At 43.4% G+C, this 25501-nt stretch overlaps 1 protein-coding gene across 1 annotated transcript in view; it reads right to left on the bottom strand.

Annotated features, from left to right (window-relative positions):
• LOC137915173 (protein turtle homolog B-like) overlaps window positions 1–25100 on the bottom strand; it is a 44691-nt gene extending 19591 nt beyond the window's left edge. The window contains exons 1-5 of the mRNA XM_068758616.1: window positions 25037–25100; window positions 13590–13787; window positions 9479–9625; window positions 4179–4330; window positions 542–659 (exon numbers count right to left, since the gene is read on the bottom strand). Of these exons, the coding sequence (XP_068614717.1) occupies window positions 542–659; window positions 4179–4330; window positions 9479–9625; window positions 13590–13787; window positions 25037–25100 (679 nt within the window). The remainder of the gene's footprint in view (window positions 1–541; window positions 660–4178; window positions 4331–9478; window positions 9626–13589; window positions 13788–25036) is intronic.
• Between the last annotated feature and the right edge of the window lie 401 nt (window positions 25101–25501).

Genomic DNA, 25501 nt, shown 5'->3' with positions numbered 1-25501 from the left:
TGCCCCCAACATAAGTCAGCCATTAAAATAGACCCAACTCCAGCACAAAAGCAAGAGGCCTTTGCTTTCTTGTTAAACACGGAGCCCGCTTCCCTCCCTCCAGCCAGCAGCATCAGCAGACTGAGAGAAAGTGGAGGCTGGCATCACATCCGTCGATCTGATCTGTGTCTCGCAGAGAGCCGAGTTAATGGAGCGGAGACAGACAGTGACGTTCTCCTAGACAGAGCCTGTCTTGCACGCATGCCTCTGCAGAAGAGCGCACACACAAACGCACACAGAGAGGGCCCCAGACGGCGCTGTTGACTGACTCACAAGGTGTGTTACATACACACATCAGCCCAGCAGAGGCGTGCATGGCTCTGCTTTTCATCGCAGTCACTTCCTTCAAGCAGAAGGAACGTTTTGCCATTTTAGCGTTGTAAACGCAGCCATTTGACCAAAAAAGCAACAAGTTTCCATTCGAAGATCTGGGGCAGATATATTTGTCAGCAACACAGGAAAATGCTCTGGAGAGGTCCTGTTGGATTGGTGCAGACAGTACCTTGAACCAGCAGACGGGTCGTGTGGAGCACCTCGCCCTGGTCACTGTAGGCTCGACACGTGTACGCGCCTCTGTCATCTCTAGTGATGCCGAGGATGGTTAGGCTGCCGTCATGTACCTGTGGTCGCAGGCAGGACAAACAGATGAACGTCAACCCTGTGGCACTGTAAAAGCATCCAAACCTCACTGCTTTCAGAGTCTTAAATACATGCTGAAAGAAAATATTCAGTTCTGATGGTCAGATAAAAAGAGGGCATGAAGACACCCCCCCCCCCCCCCCCCCGAGGAACTCAGGTAATCTGTATCGGATATTTTTCAGTACTCTTTATAACAGCTACATTCAAATAATCAATTTGTGAATTAATTGAAAGGTTGAACTGGGAGGTTACGCCCCTAAATGTAAAACAGTTTTTTTTATTTTGGCGTGTGTGAGTTTTATTCTGGGGTTGTAGCTCTTTAAATTCTGCACACCTGCATTTAATACTTATTAGCAATACTGATTCAACCAACAGACGAAATGTATGAAGTTTTGTCCTTAGAGCTGGAGCCTAATGCAGGTGATGTAAGTAAGGAGGGGGGGGGGGGGGCAGGATGCCCATTCATCACACGGAAGACACACGGACTGAAATTATCACGGCACCTATTACATTACACGGTTTCAGACTGAAGGGGGATGCCGCAGGATCGTGCACGGCATGATAGCATGCGCTGACTTCAGTCACACATCTATATCAGGAGCAGATATAGAGTGACATACAATAGTGGCTCGAATTTGTACACAAACGCAGTATTTTTATGAATATACTTCATAACATTCCACCGTTGCATGATGGGATGCATAGATATGTAGCATCCTCTGTGTTGTAAGAAACACGTCTGCTTCATAAACGGCATCAGATGCATCATGAGTGGCTTTAATAATGTGCAGGGCCGACTCTCTTGGCGACCTTGGCGAGGTGGAAGTTGCTGCGTGTCCCAGTGTGCAGCCAATGATGAGAACTAATAAGAGGTGAAGAAACACGCTCATAAATTATGCAACATGTTGTGAGAGCCTCTGTCCATTCAAGTCACACACAGCTGTAGTCTGACCATTCATGCATCTGAGGGGGGGGGGGGCTGCAGAATTATTCCTATTCATCTGTCTTTCAAACGGTTTACAGGCCAACAGATGAGACTAGTCGACCAACCCGGAGCGACATTTCACATTTAAGGCAAATAATCAGCACTCAGATTGGGTTTTGGTTTTGGTTTTCCTCTGCCGCCCATACGAGGCGTGAGTTATGACGTCATGTCAGTACTGTGAACTTGGAAAGCCTTCAGAGATGCGGAGCGCTGCAAGTCGTCTTTTGCTCGCTGCTAAACGCCCACTAGACATGAACAGATCAAATGTCGATGGACCAGCCCTCACAAGCTACCGAGACGCTTGTCTGTCCGGGGCGGTCAAACGAGGACGGGTTGATCAAACACTTATCAAGTCCATCGCTGCATCACTCGGAGCTGGTCACACTGAATTTGTTTGCGTTTTTTCAGGCTCTCTTCTCCTCTCATCTATGTAGGTTTGCAAGGTCTCAACTCCCATTGATTCAACTTTGCTTGCTAAGTTTTTTACTACAATGACATCTTTAAAGTGGACCTCAACCTAAATCAATCACAATAGAATGTGCAACGGATCAAATGAATGCAAGTCTTACAGGGACATGCAGCGATGAGCTCGGTGGCCTCGTAAGACATGAAACACAAAAGGCTCTGATATGTCACGGTCATCTGTCCGATCCAATACGTTCTGTGCCAGAGCTGCACATCCGCAGTAAATGAGCCGAAGAAGAAGAAGAAGAAGCCGTCGAGAATGCGAGAGACGAGATGAAGACGGAATCTCAGCGTCACTTCACAGACACCTCCAGAGAGACTGACGGCGGGCTCTGAGACAGCAGGACACTGCTGCTCTATTCTTGTTTGCTTTATTGCGCTTCTGATTTGAGTGCACTTTGGGGAAGACCCTTGTCCTCCCACGCAGCCTTCAGGCATGTTGTTCACAACTGTTTTGTTCCGTGTCTTTGTTTTATGGTTCTTCCCCCCCCCCCCCCCCCCCCCCGTGCAAATAAACAAAGCAATAAAGAACAGTAAAGAGAGGAGGCGGAGGATTCCTCCTCTGAAAACATCTCTGTGACATTCCTGCCTTTTTCCATGACGTCTCCATGGATCGGAGCTTGTGGGTGGACAAATATAGCCCCCCGCTGTCTTCCCACTGCTACAAGGAGCCCCCCCCCCCCCCCCCCCCAGTTTGAACTTCTCCTTACTTGAACATAGACTGGAAGCAGGAAGCTGGATGAGGAAAACGCAATGCTCTAAAATCGGTGTCAATCAGCAAAGCTGGCGAGACACGGCTTTTGATCCTGGCTGGTGATTTTCATTTTTTGTGTGACATATAGAGAGAAGAGGGAGATTAGCAATGCATCTCAATGCTATCTAATCATGTAAGAAGGGCTGAGCGATCAAAGAGGAGAGTGGAAGAAGAGATGGTGGAGCAAAAGGGATACGAGGACGAGGAAGCAGCCTTCAGTTTACTCTTCTGCTTGTTCCTTTCACTTCAGTCAGCACATGAAGGCAATGCATAGAAAAAAAACATCCATGTTTCAAAGAATTCCAAAAACTATTCTAAGCAGTTTAAAAGTGCTCCTGAAGTGTTCCTGCACTTGCTTGGCCCAAGAGTTCCTTCAGAACTGTTTATAATAAGCTGCTGTGATTCCATTTGCTGCTTACCTTGACCTGCCCTACTTCAGATTCCTTCTTTTGGGAGAACGATTCCTGACGATGACGACAGTGAAGATGTTGCATTTGAAGCGCTCGCTCCAGTTTCACTAGATGAGCAGGTGGCGATGACGCTTTGTGGTAGCAAAGGTCTCTGTGCATTATCATCCGTCGATGCTCTCAGTGTCTGTGAGTCATCCGTAACGCAGCGGCGTGTTAAATGTCTCGTATTCTGTGCAGCTAACGCCGCGAACCTTTACAGCTGATTGTGTATGTGAGTGTAAGTGAGACATTTCGCTGCCATTACATCACGCTGAGGTGGTGCCAGAAATAATCGTGTCGTCCGTCTACTTTGGGAGTTTATCCACAGGAACACAAATGATGCATCGTCAGAGAATAACTGCTCAGAGACGTGAGCTGTGATGCCAGCGGCTGTTTTTAGCATTGTCTAAGTGATTCAAGATGAACAGTCTTTTCATCAAGGGACTACACGGGTGTCGTCGGTGCGTTTAATGCCTCACGCTCGGCTGTGACTGGTTACAGGGCTGGTTGATTGAGTGGATTTTGTAGATTGTTCCAGGACCTGATGGGTCACACTGTTCAAAGCACTGAGTTTAAGCTTGGTCTCTAACCTGGCCCCCTTGGCTTTTTCCTTTCTCCACTTCAAATGCGGACACAGACAACTGGATATGGAAGTGTCTTGGAAAAGTGTTTTGAAGATCACGGATACGGAAGAAGGAATCAGTAAAAAGTGAAGCGGTGATGAGGCACAACACGAGATATATTGTCCTTGTACTGTTTTCATTTGAAATCAGATTCTGTTTCCATAGTGGTTTGCAGAGTGCATCTTACATATTGAGGGTTGTAAAACCAGCACTGCCGTTCTTACCGAGTATTTTGCGTTGGTTGCAAGCTCCTCCCCTTCCCGCAGCCAGCTGATGGTTGGTTTTGGATTTCCCTGGGCAGAGCAGCTAAGCAGAGTGCTTCCCCCTTCCTTTGCTTCCACATATTGTGGTGGCGTCGCTGTGAAGGAAGGCGGGGCTGTGAAGGAGAGCAAAACGAAACATTTGGACACATGTCATTTCCACTGTCCTCAGAAATGTCCACTTCAGTTTGAACGGCTGGGTTCACATTTGTATTTGCAGCCATGATAGCAGCTCTGTGATGAGCAACGTCAGAGGAGAGGGAATAGGGTGAAGGCTCCGCCATGATCGGCGCACCCGGAGCAGTTGGGGGGGGGGGGGGGGTCAAGGGCACCTCGGCAGAATTTGGTAAAGTTTTTCATAAATCTCCACACTTTGAAAATACAAATTTGCAAACTGATGGGCAGGAGGAAAGTGCTTTTAAAGTCCCAGAGGGTTCTTTTGTTGCAGCACCATCCTTGATCAAAGGGACAAAAAAAAACAGCTGACTGGCACTTTTCAACTCTTCAAATCCATGGTTCTGGCCCATTCCTACAATGCATGGAACAATTGTGCGTTTGACAAATGAGGCAGGATGGTCTCTTGGGAAAAGAACAGTCTTGGAGAAAAAAAAAAGAAAGAAAGTGGTGTTGCCACATTTTCCTGAAGCTGCCAGACTCTAGAAAAGCTTAAGAAACCACTTAGCAACATCACTGCGCCTCCACCTGATGCTTCTGAGCCTCGCCAGGAGCCACGAGGGAGCTCTTCACCATCTACTGCAGGCCAATCTGCTGCAGCTTCCTCAGACAGCTGCTTCCAGCGTTTCAACATGATATTTTGATTATAAATAGAGGCAGTGTGTTTAAAGGCCCGCCACACAAGTGGGTCACCGCTCGCCGCTGGGAGTGCTGCCATGCTTCCGACTGCACACAAGCACCTGGCATGGAGTAAACAAATCACCTCATTAGCACATTTAGGCGTCTGCCTGTCCACGCCGGCCTCTCCGTCTCCGACGCTCACTGCATTGTATCCTGCAGTGGATTAATCGAGGCCCCGACATCATGCACGACTGGTTTGCTTATGTCACGCTCGTATCGTGTGTTTACGACACTAAATGGATCGCTGGACATGATTTTATTTATGAAGGGGAAACCGTCTGCAGTTCAGTGTGGGCTTGAGCGGCAGAATGAGATGTCTGGTTCTCAGCGATCTGACTGGTTTGGTACTGTACCTTACTGTATTTAAGGGGAGTTTACAGGTACCTTAACTTGAGAGTTAATTTTTCTGCTTGCGCACTACATTTTTAACAGAAATGTCTTTATATTTGCATTTTCGAAGGTCTTGTCAATTGAGTCGATCCTTTTTATTTTGCACCATTAAATGCTTTCCTGAAGATTATCTACCTAAATGATGACGATCCACTTTGTTTTTCTCTGCTTAAGTTCTACATTGACATTCCAACTGAATACATCATTGAATGGCAGTAATCGTTTAATTAGGTATTCCAACTTTACTGTTATACAAACACTTCATGATGCTCACCTTTTGCACAAAAAAGACAGTATCCACGAGATAGCTATCGGTAGCTATTTTACACAGGTAATTGTGTCTGCTTGAGCAAACAATGTGTGTAATTCTAATTTTGCTTCTACTCTACTGGAGTATTTCTGTGTTCTGCCACATTAAGAACAGCAAACATCTGTCTGACAACTTTAGTTACAAGCTAATTGCAACTTTGAATAGACGAAACCATCTCATCAAATCCACGTTGGCTTGTCTGGCCTAATAAAGGAAATAAAGGAAGCCAATAAATAAATATCAATCAGTATATAATTTCCTTTAATCCTCTATATGCATTTAGCTGATTTAGGAATTCTCAGCATTGAAGTTCACTTGTAATTAGGGACTTTACATTGTGGTGCCGGCGCCTTCATTTTGACAACACAAACTCCTTCTCAGGGGACCAATCATAGATTGACAGGAAGTAGGTGGAACACATGGCGGCGAGAACGGCTGCTATGTTAGGAGCTGTTTCACACCATCGGGTACAGCTCATCATGGTGGAAGCGTCACTGCAGCTCGGAAGACAGGGAGTTACTCCACCAAGAAGCATCGCTGTGTCGCCCTATACTTACTCTAACTTTGCATCATAAAAAACATTTGAAGATCCTGTTCTGCTGCCGCTTTCCTTTGTAGACCGTACAGCTGATCAACAGACGGCCTGGATGCATTCGCTGTAATTTGTTCTCCAACTGTGAGCATCTGCATCATTGTATTCCCTCAATTTAGTCTTTTCTTGTCTCTGCTCCTGGGAGAATAAAACTACATAAAGTACGCGTTCTTCATTAGTCTCGAATGTGTAACTCATGTTTGAGTAGAAACTGTTCAGGAGAGATGAAAAACAGGAGACTGATGTTTATTGCAATTAATAAAAGGACACTGACTTCCTGTGCGGCTGTGGCTCAGTTGGTAGAGCGCGACGTCCAATGACCAATAGGTCAGCGGTTCGGATCTCGCCTCCGATTGTCCACATGTCGAAGTGTCGGTGGGTTAATCGCTCCCAGTGGGCCTGGCAGTGCCTTTGACGGAAGCAGTCGCAGTGTTTGAATGGGTGAATGCGAGGCTTTGTAAAGCGCTATATACGTGCAGTTCATTAACCATTTCCTCACTGAGCCACAATTCTATTATGGTCAGATTAGAATAACCCATAAAGCCTTTATATAAAAAAGAAGGGAAAAAAACATGTTTAGTGTTTTCTCACATCCTTCCTATGGTTCAATGAACCATAACACATCAGAGACTGACATAAGACCTCCTCAACCAGTACAAAACCATCAGTACATGATCATCCACTGGTTAAATGGGCAGTTCATGTTATTTTGGATATATGCTATGGGGAAGATCAGTTTACAAATGGAAAAACACAACAAAAAATCAAAACATATAAAAAGGAAAAACTAATTATCATCATTGAATTTAAATGTACAGTTTGGTAAAGAAAAGTCATGACCTGAACATTACACTGATTACATGCATGCTGAATGTATGTCTCTTTTTATGCTGTCATTTCAAAATAAGCTTTTTCACATATGGCAGGATGAGTTCCATTGTGCTTCGTGTAGACGTTTAACAAAGAGACGAGTGAAAGTGCATGTCCACTGGTGTTTTTTTGATCTCTATAGAACCTCACCAAAGATGAAGGGCGAAGAGAGGGGAACGACAGGAGAGAACAGATGAGCGAGAGGAGAGGATGGGACGGCGGCACACAGAGAGAGAGTGTCCTTAGTGTCTTTTTTTGGGGCAGGAGGCCTTGCCATCTGACACCTGCCACTGAGTGGGCACAAATTCCCCTGTCCGCTTGGCAGGAAATGAAGGCCAATAAACAGGAACTCAAAGGAGTAATGTATGCAAATACCAACAGCCAAAGGAAATGGGTGCCTGTGGTGTCTGTGCGGAGGCCAGACAAAAATGGCACCTGCTTCCCTCACAGACACCCATTTAGAGGACAGCAGTAGTATAAAGTCTTCATAGGAATTCCCTTTTTAGATATCTAGACCCTGGAACAACTGCTGCTTTTGTTTTCCATGAACGTCTGTCTATATATTCAAATAGCCACCCAAGGAAAACGACTGGCTGTACCACTACACCTCCCAGGCTCTCTGTATCTCTGAATGTCGACTGGCATGAGGTTGCATAGAATGCCATCACTTAATATGCAAAATACACATGACATTCAGGGATATTATTAGTTCTGCTGCAGCCCTAGGAGCTCAGCTTCGGTTCCAAGGACTGATAGGAGGGGAGGGCTGCAGAACAGTGAGGGAGGGAGGGAGGAATGAAGAAGTTGACTTTAAGAAGACTACAGAGGGGCGGCATGCATACGCAACAAAACGCACACGATTCCCTCAGATGCTCTAACAAGCAGCACGAGAGGCGTGCAGGTGAGGTTGACCTATTCACACTGCAGCGGAGGCTTCAGCCAGCAGACGGAGATCTCACTCATTCATGTGCAAACGCAGAGTTGATGTAAGTGTGGTGGATGAGGAAGAAGAAGAAGAGAACTGTTCTCCTTAAACACCTGCTGATATTAACCAGGAACAAAACACCTGCTGATATTAACCAGTTGCAGAGAATTAAATTAAAGTTGTGTTGCAGAAAGAATATACTTGATTTCTCTTTAAAAAATAATATTTTTAAAACACTTTTCTGAAAACAGATAGAGGGGCTAAATACACATAGGCATGATTTTCTCTCTGCAACGATGCACCTCACATAGGTTTCTCTAAGCAACCGGGACATTCCTGGGAAATGCAAAGGTGCAGATTTGTTTTCTGCCCGGTCATCAGTTTTATAGGTCTCAGACTATCACAGTCAATCCCTGATGGAACCACCTTAAACAGGACAGAATCAATTCCCCGCCCCTAGCCGGCCACTCATCCCTTTATACTCAAGGCCTTTTCAAGGAGTTGCAGGAATGATCTGAAAGTAAAAGAGCGCCTAACCTTCACTTATTCATTTGTGCAGGAAGCCATCAATGGTAGACAACTAGATCAGGGAGGGACTCTGCATTTTGTTACGCAGGATCAGTAACTGATGAGATGTTTTTAGGCTGGAAACTTACAATTAGTGTCTTTATTTTTCTTTAGCACCAAATAATACATGAACCGCACAAGACAAGATCACATCATCAATTTGAGTCTATATATTAAAGTGCTCCAAGCAAGAAATGTTGTCACATTAAAATCAGTCAGAATATTGTAATATTTTCAAATATACTGTTTATATAAAATTGTAATGACAAGAAGGGGTAAAAATGACATAATTTTGCAGCAGCATTGTCTCCTCGTGTCCAACTAGCCCACATATATTTACAAAGACCTAGAAAGTAAGAGATCATTGGGAACAAAGCAGAGGCTGAAACCACAAAATAGAAATGATGAATCAATCATCTTGAATCAAGGCTTGATGATTCACTAAATTCCTTAAAACTAAATTATGGATGAGAAAAAGGAAAAAAAAGATGCTAAAGACAGAGTACATAAAGGCACCTGTCATTATAAACCGAATGCATGCAAAGATAGCTGAACGGAAATTAAAAAAACATTTGAGAAATAAATGATGTGATCAAACTCCATGTAGAGAAGAAGCTTGTGCCTGCTTGTGCTTTTAACCGTGAGATGACTGAGACATAGTACCTAAAATGCCCTCTGGATGCATGGTTGATTTCATATTGCGCTTTCTCATCTCCATAGGCTCTAGCATCTATGCTCCAGATCAGGCAGCTCACCATTTACTGTGAGGTGCACCCAGCTGCCATTGTGGAAGGTGTCGTACTGTTGCTCCAGCATCAGGACCCTGCACTCATACCAGCCCTGGTCCTCAGAGCGCGCCGGGTTAATCTGCAGGGAGGCCTTCCCATGAAGAGTGGCTCTTCCTGGGGACAGAGGGGACAAAAAAAGAACAACACTCAATTAGTCTCTCTCATATGTGTGTGTGTCAATTAAAAACGTTGTTTTCCATTGTTATTAGTGTTGATTTGGGTGTTTATAGAGGGCCAGAACAGATTAAATTGTTTTCAGTTATTTTATAAGGGAAGAATTGATTTAACATACAAATGATTTGAGTTATGAACTCAGTCTAGGAACAAATTGTACCCGTATGTCAAGGTATTACTCTATAAAAAACTGTATATCCATCTCCTCATCTCGTCTCTGCGAGCCAGCAGGTAAACATAGTCCTGAACCCACCATCTACCGAGCTTTATTAGTTGTATCCATAAAACTACCTGGCAGCCATGTTTTCAGATGGATTAAAATTAAGTATTTAGTGTGACTGTGGAATAAAAAAAAAAAGGTCAGCCTTCTACTTCATAGAATTAATCTATTACTTATAAAACATCTCCACTGCTTTTTTTTTTCACTCGAAGGCTGTGGATAAATTGGAATTCTAAAAGGAGGAAATCACAAGGGATGAGAGAAGTTCAGAAAACCAGGCCTGGCGAAATCTTCAGCTGCTAAGCCGTCTGTCTTGGAGCCACCAGCCCGCTGCTCACATGGCTGCCTCTGACAGACTGAAACGGTCCCTCAGACGGGGCCTTTTTACAGACTTTTATCTGCAGCTGTTCTGTAGCTCTGGTTCCTTTAACTGTAGATTGACAGTCGCTGCACTGATGCTGATTGTGGGATGAATTGCTCTAGCAGCAACGTGTATAAATGCAACAGACAGATTCCCTAATCGTTCGCTTGCTGCCGTCGTTGGGGTGGGAAAACGGACTTTTTTTTGTGTGAGCAGAAAATCAATGCAGCAAAGTGGAAGAGAGAAGAGCAGGGATTGCAGGCTTGCAGTTTAAAAAAAAAAGGTAAGTTGTCTTTGAAAAGTCAGGTCTATTTTTGCCTGGACATTGAAGTGCTGACTGAGGGGGTGGGCGTTGGCGTGAAGGGATCAACCTCTGTCTCCATTTGTCAGAGAGTGAGAGGCTGCTGCTGTAAACAGAGTTAACAGCAGCGTAGCTACATCAGCACCGGCCTCCAGGGCAGCACGCCACTTACACAGCGCAGACGTCTGTCGACTGTGAACGGAGCCGACGCCTTGCTCAGATCACATCGCGCGCTACGTCAGATGTGACAGCTTTGAAGAAGAAACACTAAAAGGGACAAAGTTGGCAGACATGGCGACAACTCCAAGCCTGAAAGAGCTGTGCTTAAAGAAGGTAAACATAAAGCTGGATATCTACGCTTTGATTACATTACCATTAATATAATTAACTCCGAACAAAGTGACTAAAAAGTAAAACTATTTTATTTTAAAACTAAGGCTTTGCCTGCTAAGCTGGCATCTCATCCAGGGTGTACCGCTCCTCTCACCCATAGTCAGCTGGGATAGGATCCAGCAAGGTGGATAAGTGGCTGTTAATGGATGGATGAAGGTCCTCCACTGCACAAATTGTTATTAAAATCAGTTATCTGGCAATCAAAGAAATAAGGAAGGAAATTAAGTGGGCAATTTTATCAACTTATTCATCTCTCAGTGGTGCAAATAATAATACATTAAAAGTTAGAAACAATTCTGTGATAAATACTATGAATTTAATGGCAACACAGTTTGGACATCAAGTCAGATCATGCTTTGACCACGGTGATTCCCATTACGAGGCAGGATACTGACAAACTGCTATCAAATGCAACCTATCCAACCTCCTGTTTGCTTTGTTTCAGATAGTCAGATGTCATTTTCTAACGGCAAAGGGGGGAGTGAAGAGGAAGAGGACAGAAAGAGTGAGAGAAGAACTACAGTAAGTGAGAGGGGGGAAAAAATGGACAGGAAGTAGGTCAAAATCAGGGATGGTTTAACTGAGAACTAAAAAGAAAGCACTTGATTCCAAAAGGAAAATGTGCATGAGAGCCAGCAGGAAGGTCTGATCTTAGATCTGAACCTGGGTCTCCTGGGCCTCCCTTTTCTAAGTTGGAGATATTGTAGCTGCTACTGCTACTACAGTCTAGAGGAATAAAGCAAATAGCAAAGCCATAAAAAGCCCTGGTTCCTCCATTATTCTGCAGGTCCACATCATGGCTTACACCTTACTCTGATAAGAAGAGCACCATAGAATCGTGTAGGACATAGGCCAGTAATGCATCACATACATATCTGCTGTATAGTATTTCTACACAGGATGTTCTCTAATAGCTTTTTACCAAGTACAATGATCTGAACTAAAAAAAAAATCCTGAGCTGCACGTCTGAATTACAAGCCTGGACAAAATGATGGCTTCACTCGAGTTAAAAGCTGCAATCTGTGTTACTGCACACACAACCAAACTATTCTCTTCACAGTGAGTACAGCATCCGTGGATTATCTGCTCTGATTTAGCAGCAGCTGTGCGATGGAATAATCTTACATTTAGAGACTTTTTTATGAATTTCATTCATAGTGAGAGAAAACAATTCATGGATTCATCCCAAATAAAGTCCAGTCCAGCATCGTGGTAATGTTCTCACCATGCACACGCAGTCCCCAGAACAAACTTTAATCTGTGCAATGAGACTGGCCATATTCCCACCGCATCTGCTCACGACCCCCCCCACCGTGGATTTGACACTACACCGCAGAGGCCCACTAAAGCCCCAGTGAGCAGAGTGGAGTGTGGTGCTGTCGGAAGCACCATTCCTTTGGCCCCTGCTGCTAGTCGAGAGGTGACAGTAAACAGTGAACTGCCCCAGCAGCCTGTAGTACGACTCCACCTCCTCCCTTTGGTTTCATGATGCCGTGATGCTTTCAGTCTCTCAGCGCTGTAACATTACATGATGATTTAATGGTTTACAGAATGATTGCGGATATGCATGTGCCCGGTTTATGTGAGGCTGCTATTTCCACTGAGATGAAGGGCTGACAAAGACGCAGTGTATTAACCACAGAGACACGCTACTCTCTGTTATAGGGAAATAAGACAGATTACACACAGCAGCAGAAAATGACGAGTGTTTATGAATGTGATTGTTCCATTACAACAAGGTTATTTCCTTTCCTGTAGTTTTTCAGAGGAATAGGGCTTATGGGAGCTTTTATCTTTTACAGTATTGATTAGAAAATCAATGTCGGAATAATGAATATGAATCTAAAACCAGGACGAATCAAGCCTGGCTGTGAGGAAACATTACAAAAGCTACAGCATAACTAAAGCTCACTAATTAGCACAGACTGAACAGGTACTGATGTTAGATTAGTGCGGTTCAGAGGTGCATGCATGCAGCTGGTTCTCCCTGGTTCCAGTGCCAAGCTAATCCATCCACCCATCCATCCACCCAGGTCCTGTTTCATGCCAAGATGCTTCTAACTGATTAGCCCTTGTTGCACAGAGATCATGTGGGAGTGCAGAATTAACGGCCTCTCTCTTTACTGTCCACTTTTTTTTTGCACTGTCTGCACTAACACCGTTCCAGGGTGTGGTCTTATTAGCAAGTCGGTGTTCTGCACAGACGTCTAAAGTATAACACAAAAGCATTGGTGTATGGCGTGACATTTTAGATATGGTACCGACCAGCACTTTGCAACGAAACATGGTAATAACAATCACTTACCTTCCCTGCAACACGGTTTAAGCCACCCACTGCTGGGAGGCACGGGAGCTCCTGGGCCATGCAGCTAAATCCACATTTTCTTTCCTGATTTAGCTGTCTACTAGCACAAGCTGGCTTTTTAAAGGTCCCACATTTGTGCTGCACTCATAAAGTGTCAGCTTGACTATACTGTTAGCTTAAAGAAGACCAGTGATCGCCACTACCTTTGTAGCTCTTATGCAGAAAGGTGAAGTGCAGCAGTCCCATAAAAACTATCAATCAAACTGCATTATTTTATTTGCTGGATTAATTTGCCATATTTTGGCCACAAGCAGACATCTTACCAGTGTATTCTGGATCCACATGTGGAGGGTAGAAGCGGAAGTTGATGAAGAAGGGAATAGGCACTCCGAACTTGAACCACTCCACCACATAGGAAGGCTGCTGGCCATCCAGGGGAGGGGACGCGTCACACCCCAGGATCACGCTCTCACCTGCACGCGCCGTCACAAACCGGGGCTCCTCTCTCACTCCGTGGGCACCTGACAGGCAAGAGAAGCGGCCCATTAGTAAACGTGCAGGGCTTGTCTCAGGATGACGTGCAAGAGAACAACACACACACACACACACACACACACAAGTCCAAATCCATGCACGACTCCAGCAGGACAAGCGGAAGAACTGCAAAGTCAACCAAGACTACTGTGTAAACATTAAAAGTAAATAATGGCAAAATGATTTAAAACTCTGTGATGCGCTGGCGACGCATTCGGGGTGTGCACCCCCCGCCTCTCGTCCATTGCAAAATGGGATAGGCTGCAGCCACTCCCTTGACCAGCAAAGTGGAAAAATAGATGGATAGACAAATTAAAACTACATATTGCTACATGGACTACACCGCAGAAACAACACAGAGATCTTTCCTCATCCCTCCATAGAACAGCCTTTCATCATCCGCCGCCTGCATCTGTTGGCGAGCGTTGGCCGGCGGTGCCATACTGTCCTGTAAAGCTGCCTGCTGCTCAGATAGGCTTTGCTAGGAGCGCTACCAGGGCCTGGCGTTCAGCCACAAAGGGTCCAGGCATGCTGGCGAGTGTTCGCCTGTCAGATAACTGGAAGGTCGGCAGACCTGCTTCTACAAAATGCTCACTTTGGGAATGGATTTCCTCCACCTGCCACCCCCCGCTTTTATTGAACCGGTTGCGTCTCCACTGTCAGATCAAGCATGACCACGCACCCTCGCCCCGGGGGGGGGAATCACTTCAGGGATCAGGGGACGTGCTGATGTATCACTCCAGAGAAGCACCATCTGAATAACTTAACACTTTCATTAGCAGGGCTGTTACAAAAGGGTCAAAAAGATTGGGACATCCAGGTATTATGGGCTGACGTAGCATTCATTGTTATTCGGGATGCTTTTCTGCTTCTCCTACAACTGAATGCACTGGAATTAAAACTGAAATATTTTCTAAAGGCCATATGCATGACTTTGTGGTTGTGTTTACCAGTTTAATCTGCATCATTCTGTCATTTAATCCACTTCATTCCTTTCAAACAGCACAGATTCTGGACTTAAACAGATCACTTTTAATCAAATTAAACTTTTTAAAAATGGGGAAATTTATGGAGAGAAACTTGTTTCTTTTCATGCAATCAAACAAAAATGGATTTGCAAACACAGAAAAGATTTGCAACCAAAAATAATAATGTTGATGGATAATAATGGTCTTTGCAAATATTATCAGGCTCCATTCAAAATGTGGGTTGTTGAAGGAGAGTTGCGGTCAGTTGAGAGTTTGGATAGAGCTTGGAGAGTTCGGATACTGGAGTTTGGATAGCGTTTATATAGTTTCAGACAGACATTGCGCAACCTGCTATATTATATTACCATTTTGGAAAAATTCAAGCTCACAGAATACATGGATAAATGTATTATACACATATGTGATAATTTATGTACCGAAATGTTTTTGACATACATTTTTTGTAATTCATATTCATTCCCAACAGACATTCAATGCATCACACATAATGTGGTTCAGATACAGCTGCCTGTCATTATACACTTGTGCAGTAAGTGGTTTCGTGAAGCTTTGAGAAATGAACCCATCACTACTTCTTACCATTAACTACACACAGTGACATGAATCGAGTGAACTAGAATGGGCAGCCACGTGAACCAAAATCCAGTGTCGCACACGCAATACCTCTCACAGCCAATATCAGTCTCTCTCAAGCATTATCACAAAGAGCAGAGGCGAAGAACGACTGGAGATCGTGCGTCTTAAGCCGACTGGCTCAATCAGCTGATCCAATACAGGAGGACCAAACAACAAACCTCAAATTCTTGTTAAAAAAAAATCTGTTTGCTGCACGCCTTGATTTCAAACCCGGGACCTTCTGGACGGGAGTCAAGTGTGCTACCCACTACACCACCTATTCAGCTTCACGACACTAGAATATGCCTATTATTAACTAACATTCAAAAGCAAATGTTATACCGTAGTTAAGATGGTATTCACTGGAAAACACCTGGTAAAGCTTTAAGTGTCCTTGTTTTGGCTTTTGGGTTCAGCCCACATGCTCAATGTTCTTCAGAAGAAAAGAGCCAGTGATCTGGCTCACAGCCATTTAAAAAAAAAAAAAAAAAAAATCACAGTGGGCATATTGTTTGATTTGAGTAAGTAGATTCACATGACCTGAAGTACAGGCTCGAACCACTGCGTGCTGCTGAAAGCCATAGTTTTGTCTGCAGGTTCTGGTTGCAGCAGTTCAGACACTCAGGATTCTGTCTGGTATTGTTTTGAGAAGTACCAAGAGCACATATTTGATGACGAGTCAAGTTTAAAGCCCTGAGATAATACATCAAAGGGCTGGTCATTTCCCAATGACTTTACAAGATCCTTAAGACTGAGCAATCAGAACAAGCTTGCATGGTCTCTGCTTGTGCCGTTTTCATTCCCTTAATGGAGATTCAGTGAGCAAACAGGAAAATATTTATCCTCTGGAGAGGACATAAATGTTTTACAAGAGGCATTGCTTAAGATCTTCCAAAGAAACAATACTGCAGATAGAAAGGGATCAATACACTTGAGAGACCAATACAATTCAAGATTGCTTTGCGGTGTAAACGTCAGTCAAACTGAGCTGAAGTTGCAGAGTCATGGATGAAACTCGACGATACCCCCGAGGTAGAAATGTATTCAGTAAGAGCCACGGTGCATCAATCTGGCAGTTTATAAATCCAGCTGACCAATATGTTTTATGCATCTATCCTTGGCATAAAGTGGATTTACTGCTATGATCGTGAATTCCTGAAGCGTAACAGTTCAGTCGCTTGTCAAATAAATCGTCCGCACGACGTGCCTCTTCATGTACAATAGCAAACTAGAGGAGGAATAATTCCTCATTGTTTAGAAAAGGTTAAACAAGCAATGCGACAAGGAGTTAGTCCATTTTTCATTACTGATTCACTTGCTGATTATTTTCAAGATTAATTGCACTGTAAAACATTCCTTTCTTAAACTCCCATTGTCTATTTGTCAGCCATATTCACTGGTGCCAGTGGTCTATAAATTACAACTTTATATAAGTTTAGCAGTCAGTTGGCTGTCTGGCATGTGGGCAGCACGGTGACACAATAGGTAGCGCTGTTGTCTCACAGCAAGAGAGTTCCAGGTTCCGGGGGGTTCTGAATTCCTGCTTTATTTTTTATTTTATTTTTAACTGATTTTTGAAACCATTAATGAGGTTTTCAATGTTAAAATTAAATCTTTTTTCCTCATTTCGGATTAGATCCAGAAGACATTTTGCATGATAGTGCATGTCGGACCGCTATATGACTGGGATTTTTGGTGAGTGAATTAATATATTCGTGCTGCAACGATTCATCGATTAAATTGAATGATTCGATAAGGAAAAAGCTTCGAATTCTGTTGCCTCGAGGATTCGTATTGTAATTAGTGTTGCATATTAAAATGACCCATAAACTACTGCGGTGTACCATCCTGGAACTTAAGCAAAGCTTGTTTCCTTCTTGTGAAATTAATGTGTAATCTTAATGCTAATGGGTGTGCAGTCAAAAATAAATATGATTGCAAGCATTAACATTTGTTTGTTTGTTTGTTTTATACCTCTTAATAATATTCTGAAACATGTGAATGTATTTGTATCCAATTACTTGACTAATCGAGTGAAATAATCAATTAATATAAGTACAGTCCATTTGTTATGTTCGCTGTGTGTCGCTAGGGCTGCAACCATTTGATGTTATCAACCCAGAATGCATTGCGCATGCAAAAAAACATGCCGGCCACCATGCATCAATTTATGTTGTAAACAAAATGGATTTTATAACTCATAAGAAATGTTAATATATTTTTGGCAATGTATTTAAATAGTAGAGGTCTATGGTAACCGAACAAAGCAGCCAAAGAAAATGTTTACTGATACACACAGCGTGATGTAGCCAAACCATAAACCAATAAGGAGCATCTGCTGGAGGTCAATAAACAGCTGTGCAGAGCAGCAATTGAATCATCTCAGCAGAACAGTGGGGGCACGCTGGGTTAATTCCACAAGAGATTTCAACTCAGAGAATTTTTCAAGTAGCTTTGGCTGAAAATGGCTCCCGCACGAAATGCACGCAACACTGTTCTTTCCAGAATTATCATAGATTCGTGTAGTAAATAGACTCTCAAGGATATTTTGGGGGCAATAATGTGGTAAAGTAGACCTGACAAAATGTTATGACAGTCGTTACAATGTTGTGAAAAAATAGAACCAAGACCTTCAATAAGACACACTTCAAGAGCAAGCAGCAGGACTTGGATTTTGTAGTGCAGAGCAACACTAGCACAATATTTCATACAGTTAAACTAAATTAATTTCCTCATGTGTAGAATGGATATGATTTTGCAAATGAGTGATGATTTTCATTGCTCAATGCAGTTTTTTATATACTGTATACGTGTATTTCGAAAGGTCTCAATGTTTGTTAAGTAGAAGTAAATGGTGTTGTTCTTTCAGGTCATTACAGTGTTTTCATGTCTGCTGACAAATGCAGAATTAAAATAGAGAAAATCAGAAAATGCCACATCAGACAAAACACTTTATTCAACCATGGTTTTAAACCTACACAAGCGCTACTTGAAGTTCCTTCTTTATGACCATTTGTACACTTTCAGTTCCAGAGTCATGAATATTATTGATGAATTTGCTGAACCTCCAGACACAATGTGATTTAAAATATCTGCACATTTGTTGTCAAATTCTTTGACAAACTGGACAAGTAGATGTTACGTTCTGACATGGTGTTGAATTGGACCAAATTATATTGAAATGAAAACTACTTTGTTTATTGATGATTATAAAAGAAGTGGCATTCCCCAAGGGTCCATATTTGGCTGACTTCTTTTCAAAATACATTAACTACTGCTTGCACAGATTATTATGAAATATATTACAATAGTTATACAGATGACACGTAACCATGTATTCCAGTATTTCTACTTGACTATCTACATTCACTCTAAAATCTATTGTCAGCAAGGTTATTTTTAGGATACCTTTATAGGCGGTCAGAAAAATCGATTAGGGTGCTGCAACTCATCCAGAACACTGCGACCAGTTTCCTCCCCAACACTAAGACGGCAGAGATTACATTATACTGACAGTTTTCTTAATTTCTTCAAAACGCATGGCGGTATGGATCTGAAAAATATCACACATAAGTACTCCTTAAAGGTCTGTGACCATGACTAATTTCGGCCGGATCCGGATCACAATCCAGATCTGAGAGTTAATTTTCATTCTAAAATCGACATTTTTCAGGAGTCCATCCTGACCTCAATTTTGGAGCTAGCGACTTCAAATTTGGTGAGCACACTCATAGTTAATTCAAGTTTCATATATGTTACAGTTGTAGTTGTATCTCGTCCCGTTCCGGAGAAGCAAGCTAGAGCAGGTTTGGCCCCTCTGATCCGGAAGCCCTGTTTACTGTCTCACAGGAGGCGAGGGTCTGCGATCTCTGATTGTTCATTCTAGTTTACTTTTATGTTACATGGTATCCAGACCCCACAGGTCCTCTGGGACGGGTTTACTTACTGTTCCCAGAATCAGAACTGTGGAGGCTGAAACAACTTTTAGTTTCTATACTCCTTAATTGTGAAACAAACAGTCAGTCATGCTTTAAGAGCTGGTTTAATGAGCTATTTATTTCAGAGTTCCAATAAATTAGAAGGATTCTTATACTTACTTTTATTTGTATCACTTAATTTAGCCTTAATTATTAATTTACTCATGCATGCGTTTTATGATAGTTTTATAAGTGCTGTGAAGTTTAACTCAGGTATTTGGTGTCATTGGTACCTGATGTTATTATAGGATTACTGTGTTTACTATGTAAACGTTGTATATGTTGTAAATGTTATGTGTGCTTTTTAATTGGACCATTGTGTCTGCAAATAAAGATTTGATTGATTGATTGATTGATTACTGTATTCTAATTTCTGGCTTTTAACAATCCCTCATCTCTTGGTATATTATTTTGTATGTTTTTATGCATTACTTGGAATTGCATTGAGCGGGAAGGACGGACAGACGGATAGATTGATAGATAGATTGGTAGGTATACTCATAGACAAACTGACTTAGGAACTCTGCTTTTTTGCTGTAAACTCAGCTCATATCTCATGTTAATTGTCAGTTTAATTAATTCTATTACAAAGTTCTTTCAACCAAACTACTCTTCTCCCCAGGGTAGCTTTGCTGTAATTCTGCTTATTTCAGTGTGAAGTAATTGCCAGTTTGCAGAGCTTAAAGTTTTTAAAGCAGCTTCGTCAATAAGGAGAGAACAAAGACACAAAGGTAAATACAAGAAACACAGAGAAGACAGAGGAAAGGGGTTTACAATTAATACACATCGTACTGTATGAGCTGATATAAATTAAAGAAGGCAAAACCAGACAAGAAGTAAGAACAAAGGATAACTGTGGCCATTCAGGAGTCGTGTGTGTGTGTATGTGAAGAAGGCAAAAAAGAGACCAAGCAAATGAAAATCGAGTGAATTTCACAGCAACACTGAAACTGGCTCCTCGATGCTGTATCCACGGCACCTTGGGCTCATGGGTTTGACCTGTTAGTCACACATTTACAATAAAGACAATCTGCTTAGAGACCGTGCTAAAACACAGAATCCTAAAACACACTCGGATCTTCTGAGGGGAACATTTTCTCTCATCCACTCTGAAGTTCTGGTGAACGGTTCACAATCCAGGTGAGTTCCTCCGAGAGGGAATTTCTATTTCCTCCTCTTTTCAATCACAGCAAGCCAGATAACAGGAGAAATCAGACTTTATCCTCTCTTGCTAGGTAGGAAAACACCGTGCAGCAGCTACGTGAGGTGAAGATGTACTTTGGAATTCAATGTTTGATTTAAAATTGCTTGTAGCGTTTGAAAACTGGAGCGATTAAATGTACATGCTTTTTTATAGTACCGATATGTCAACGAATAAAAAGATCAAATTGAAAACTGGATAAAAGGGGAATATGTGAAATGTGATCATATGACTGGGACTGCCTATAGTGTAACAGTAACACAATATTATTTCCTACTCATATTATGACGGGCAACAGTTCAAGCGTTTAGAGAGAGACGATGATAAAGTGGCTGGGAGAGGAGTCCGTCCAAATAGAACCACATGATCTAAAAAAAAATAAAACTGGCTTTCCCAGAATGCTGCAGGCTTTGTTTGCAAGGAGGATCCGCTGGGACCGAACTAGCCGAGGGAGGAGAGGTGAGGGGAGGGAGAGGCGAGGGAGTGGGACGGGGCATCACCAGACAGCGCTGGCACAAGCCCAGTAACGAGAGTCTGCCATCCACAGATTGAGCGCAGGCCCACTTCCTCTTATGATTGTGATCGAGAGAGTGAAAAAGAAGGCATAAGAGGGAAGAAGTTGTGCCGTTTGCTGGAAAAAGATGAGGTGATCAGACAGAATTATTTCAGGAGAACTTGGCAGGAACATTGTAGCAGCAGTCAGGCAAATATGATAAGCATGCATACTTATAGTTAGAACGGTGAGAAGGTGAGAAATGACATAGAATGCTGCTAAAATGGCTGTTGAGCTCAGAATTCCAGCACATTATGTAACACAACGCGTTCTGTAGATGTAATAATGAAATATTAAAGTAAAACTTTGAAGAAGCTCCACCCTGACTGACTATAACAGTAACGCAATGCTCACATGTTAACGCTGCAGCAATATGAATCTACCAGGCCTCCCCAGGCCCACGGAAAATAAAACCGAGGGTATTTGTCCCAGGCTCTCCAACAGCCCCCCCCCCCCAAAAAAAAGAAGCCTAAAGAGAAGCAAAATCTGAAGCTGGACTCCAGACTCGGTTGGAGCGGTTGCGAGACGATGCCTCAGCACTGCTGGGAGGCTCTGACACCTGCTTCTCTGTTTCCGTGCCTGAAGACGCACCACCTTCAGAGGAAGTCTAATGACAACTGTGCTACGGTTCGCACGGGAGCTCTCCAGGCTCACGAGAAGGGGAGTACAGATGGATGCCATCTGGTCAAAAGTCAGCTCAGCAAATGGTAAAAAAAAAAACCCACACACAACGACCAAGCGCAGAAGTCAGCCTGCCATCGCTCCTTCAAACTCACCTCTCCCTTACGCTTGCTAAAGGCAGGTAATGACTTATTGCGAGCAGCGAGCCTCTGCTTCACCCTGATTGGTTGCCAAGCCACCCTTGGCTTTGTTGCACGAACCCAAAGTCTCGCCAACCATATGTTGCTTCCCAATGGGTGCCTTGGCACAAGAAAAGCGTCTCTGACTGTCTGGTTAGCACAAACGATTGTTCCCAGTTGTTCACATTACAAACAGCCGATCGGATTTTCTAATTCGCTTTGATTTGAATAACAGATGGATGAGTTTGAGGGCTGTAGAGATGAGTTCATATAGGACTCCTAGAAAATACCTTTAAATCGGTTACAATTCAACAAAAAAAGACCCAAAGCCTGAGCCTGACGTGTTTTAGTTGATATAAACATGACCTGAAATAGGTTTTTATGATGACTCCTCTTAAAGCAAGTTAAAACAGCTCAATTTTTCTAATGGCTGACGTTTAGGTTTAGGTCATTAAAACTCTTCTGCATATGAGCTGAATCAAATGAAATACTCAAATACACCTTCTAAAACCTTTTTTTGCAGAGATCTTCTCTGCCATTTTGGCTTTGTTCAAATATTCCGTTTTCTTAACAGTGTGGTTTTAATCATCTTATGCGATAACCGTGGGGTGAAATGTCATGGCAACTGAGGCCTGCTAAAGTGATAATACGCTGCTCACATTATCCATCGTGTCCAGAGACTACGTTATTCTTTATCCAATAATGCGCTATAAATTGAGAAGGTCATTTCAATGACCTACTGCATCCATTTCCTTTATCAGGCAACGCTGTCAGTGCTTGATACAGCCGGTACAACTTATTTTCAGTTTGATTTTGTCATTCCTCAGATGCACAATATATAAGGTGTGTCTACACTTACATTTCTTAAATCATAGAACGTCTTTTAAATCAAACACAAGAGCTCTTGTACTAACAATAACTGGATGTACTAGAGACTTTTTTGGGGGGATTTGTGTCCATTCATATTTACTGATCTCAGAAGTGTCTCTCCTGCATGAGGCCAAATTGCAATCACCTCTCGATCTGAAACTGGAAACCCCTTTCTGTCATTATATAATTGTTAGATTAGGCTGAGATACTTTCCAACATTTGTTAGTGTGATATCTAATCCAACAGGATGGGATCACATTAGCTGACACTGGAGAGGGTAAGCACTACACAAGCTGACAAAGCTTATCACTGGCTTCTGACGGCTGAAGCTTAGGAGGGAAACTGCATTGATTCTCATCTGTTAGATAGGTTACCTTAGCACATGCGGCTCAAAAGAAGCTGGCAATTATTTAGCATTGCATGATATACATGTATATAGAACATATTTTGCTTTTTTTTTGATCCACACATTTTCTTTGAAAGAAACGTTCTGGTTATTGTACACGCCCGTTTTGAATGGATTAAACAAATGTGTTGGTGGGCTGTTGAAGTTCTTCCCTGTGGATTTATGAAGATGAATTGCATATTGAGTTTTAATGCTAAGCTATGCTAATGTGCTTGTCGAAGTTTCATGTGGAACACACAGATACGAGACTCGTATTAATCTCCCCAAGTTAACTCTCGGCAAGAAATCAAACAAGCTCAATTTCACAAAATGTCAAGCTTCTCTTTAGAAAAACATGGACTGTCAATACTTTAGCAACAATATTTTTGAACATACTGTGACTTCATTTCTTAAAGGAGACATATTATGAAAAACTCATTTTTCCCCTGTTTCAACACGACTATTTTGGTGCGTTTGGGTCACTACCAACCCTAAAACAGTTAAATAAACCATCAAGTGAATCCTGCGTCGTTTGCATAGTTCTGTAATCACCTACTGGAACGCGTCTGGCAGAAATCTCGCCCCCTGTGATGTCACAGAGGGCGAACGTGCACAAGATGCTGTGCGCATGCACACAATGAACTTAGTTGTAGGCTTTTCTGACAGAGCTGAGACAGAAAAGAGGGACGCTGTCCTGCAGCATCTGTTTGCTATACAGATATTTCATATAAGTGTCTGGGAACTGCGATACCTTGTGGAAAGAGTATAATATGTGATCTTTAATTATAATGTCTTCAGTGCTGAACAGCATATATTTTGCCACATAAATGTTCAAAAATAATAATAAGAGCTTTGATGATGAGTCTCTATCCCTAACTCTAACGTGTATTTGCTACATTATTGAAGGAAGTCGTCCCATTGTGCCTGGCTTGGACTTTGACCATCATCATCATCATCACAGGAGGAGCCAGACCTTTGAGGAGACCGGTTCTGGCTGGGTACAGTGCGGGGTCATTGAGACCGTTTACCAGGCGACAGCTTGGCACATGTCTCCCTCATCTGGACGCGAGGGGGAACGCAAGGTTAAGTAAATACGGAGTGCTGAGGAAAGATAGGAAGAGAGGGGATGTTGTGCTGTTTGTTGCACCTGGAATGCCGTTTGTGATCCACTTGGATCAGCACCAGGTGAGCCCTGCAGCCTGTAATGACTCGATGCATCGAACACAGCACTGTGACCACGTCCACTGTGGAATTCACCATAAATATGAATCCCACGCATGGAGCGACGGGCTCTATCAAAGCAAGAGTGTATTTGATCTAACAGAGGCGATGCATTATTTAGTTACTGTTCCATCTCGAGGGCTGAGACGGTCACACCCCTCTCTGGAGAACTCGGATGAGACAGCTTCGTGCATGTGATACAATGCACCCCCCCCCCCCCCCCCCCCCACACACACACACACACCACCACCACTCAGCAGAAGCGGGGCTCGTTTGGCTGATCAAGCACACACATGAGCCTCGCACAGGCCTCCTTACCTCCCGGAGGTGTATCAGTGGAGCCGGGATCGGGATCGGGCGCGATGGACGGAGACACAGACAGGTGAACCACCAAGTCTCACGTTTCAGCCCATTTTAACACCATCGCTGTCTCCCCAATATGCCATAGGGCTGACCTTCCACGTGACACATTATATATATGCAGCCATTTGTTAGAATGAAATCACCCTGCAGTTAATGACCTAACACCCCCCCCCCCCCCCCAAAATAAAATAAAAAAAATAAAATAAAAAAAATCATGCAGGACGGGGACAGCAGAAACCGAATATGTTGCACTTCAACTCACCTTGGGCGGCCGTTCCTCTGGTGCTGAACACACTTGCTATCAGAGCGGCCACATACCAAATCATAGTACTAGAGCCGACCAGCTGTCCCCACGCAAAGTGCCCCGATCGACCAATCGCTCATATTCGACCTTGCACCTGACGCGCTCTTAAAAACAGCCCCCCCTTGTTTTTCATATCCTGTTTTCCTTCCCCGCGGCGTTTCCCTTCATCCCTTCCCTCCCCCGTCCTCCCATCCGCATCCCTCTCCCGCAGACACAGAGCACCTGCAGCGCCGCGTCCTCGTAGTAGACGGAGCCGTTTTACGAGCGCATAGTGAAACGGAGTGCGAGGAATCCAGCCACGGGCCCGCCCCTTCTGTCCGCTGATTGGCTGCTGGGCCGAGGCTTTGGGGCGTGTATTGGCTCCCCTCCGCACGGCCCCGCATCCGAATGACAGGAGGAGCCGCCGTGCGCTGATTCAAGGTG

Source organism: Brachionichthys hirsutus, unplaced genomic scaffold (assembly GCF_040956055.1).
Source record: "Brachionichthys hirsutus isolate HB-005 unplaced genomic scaffold, CSIRO-AGI_Bhir_v1 contig_989, whole genome shotgun sequence".
In the NCBI taxonomy this organism is placed as follows: Eukaryota; Metazoa; Chordata; class Actinopteri; order Lophiiformes; family Brachionichthyidae; genus Brachionichthys; species Brachionichthys hirsutus.
The sequence above is the reverse complement of the archived record's forward strand: the minus strand, read 5'-3'. Positions and strand labels throughout refer to the sequence as shown.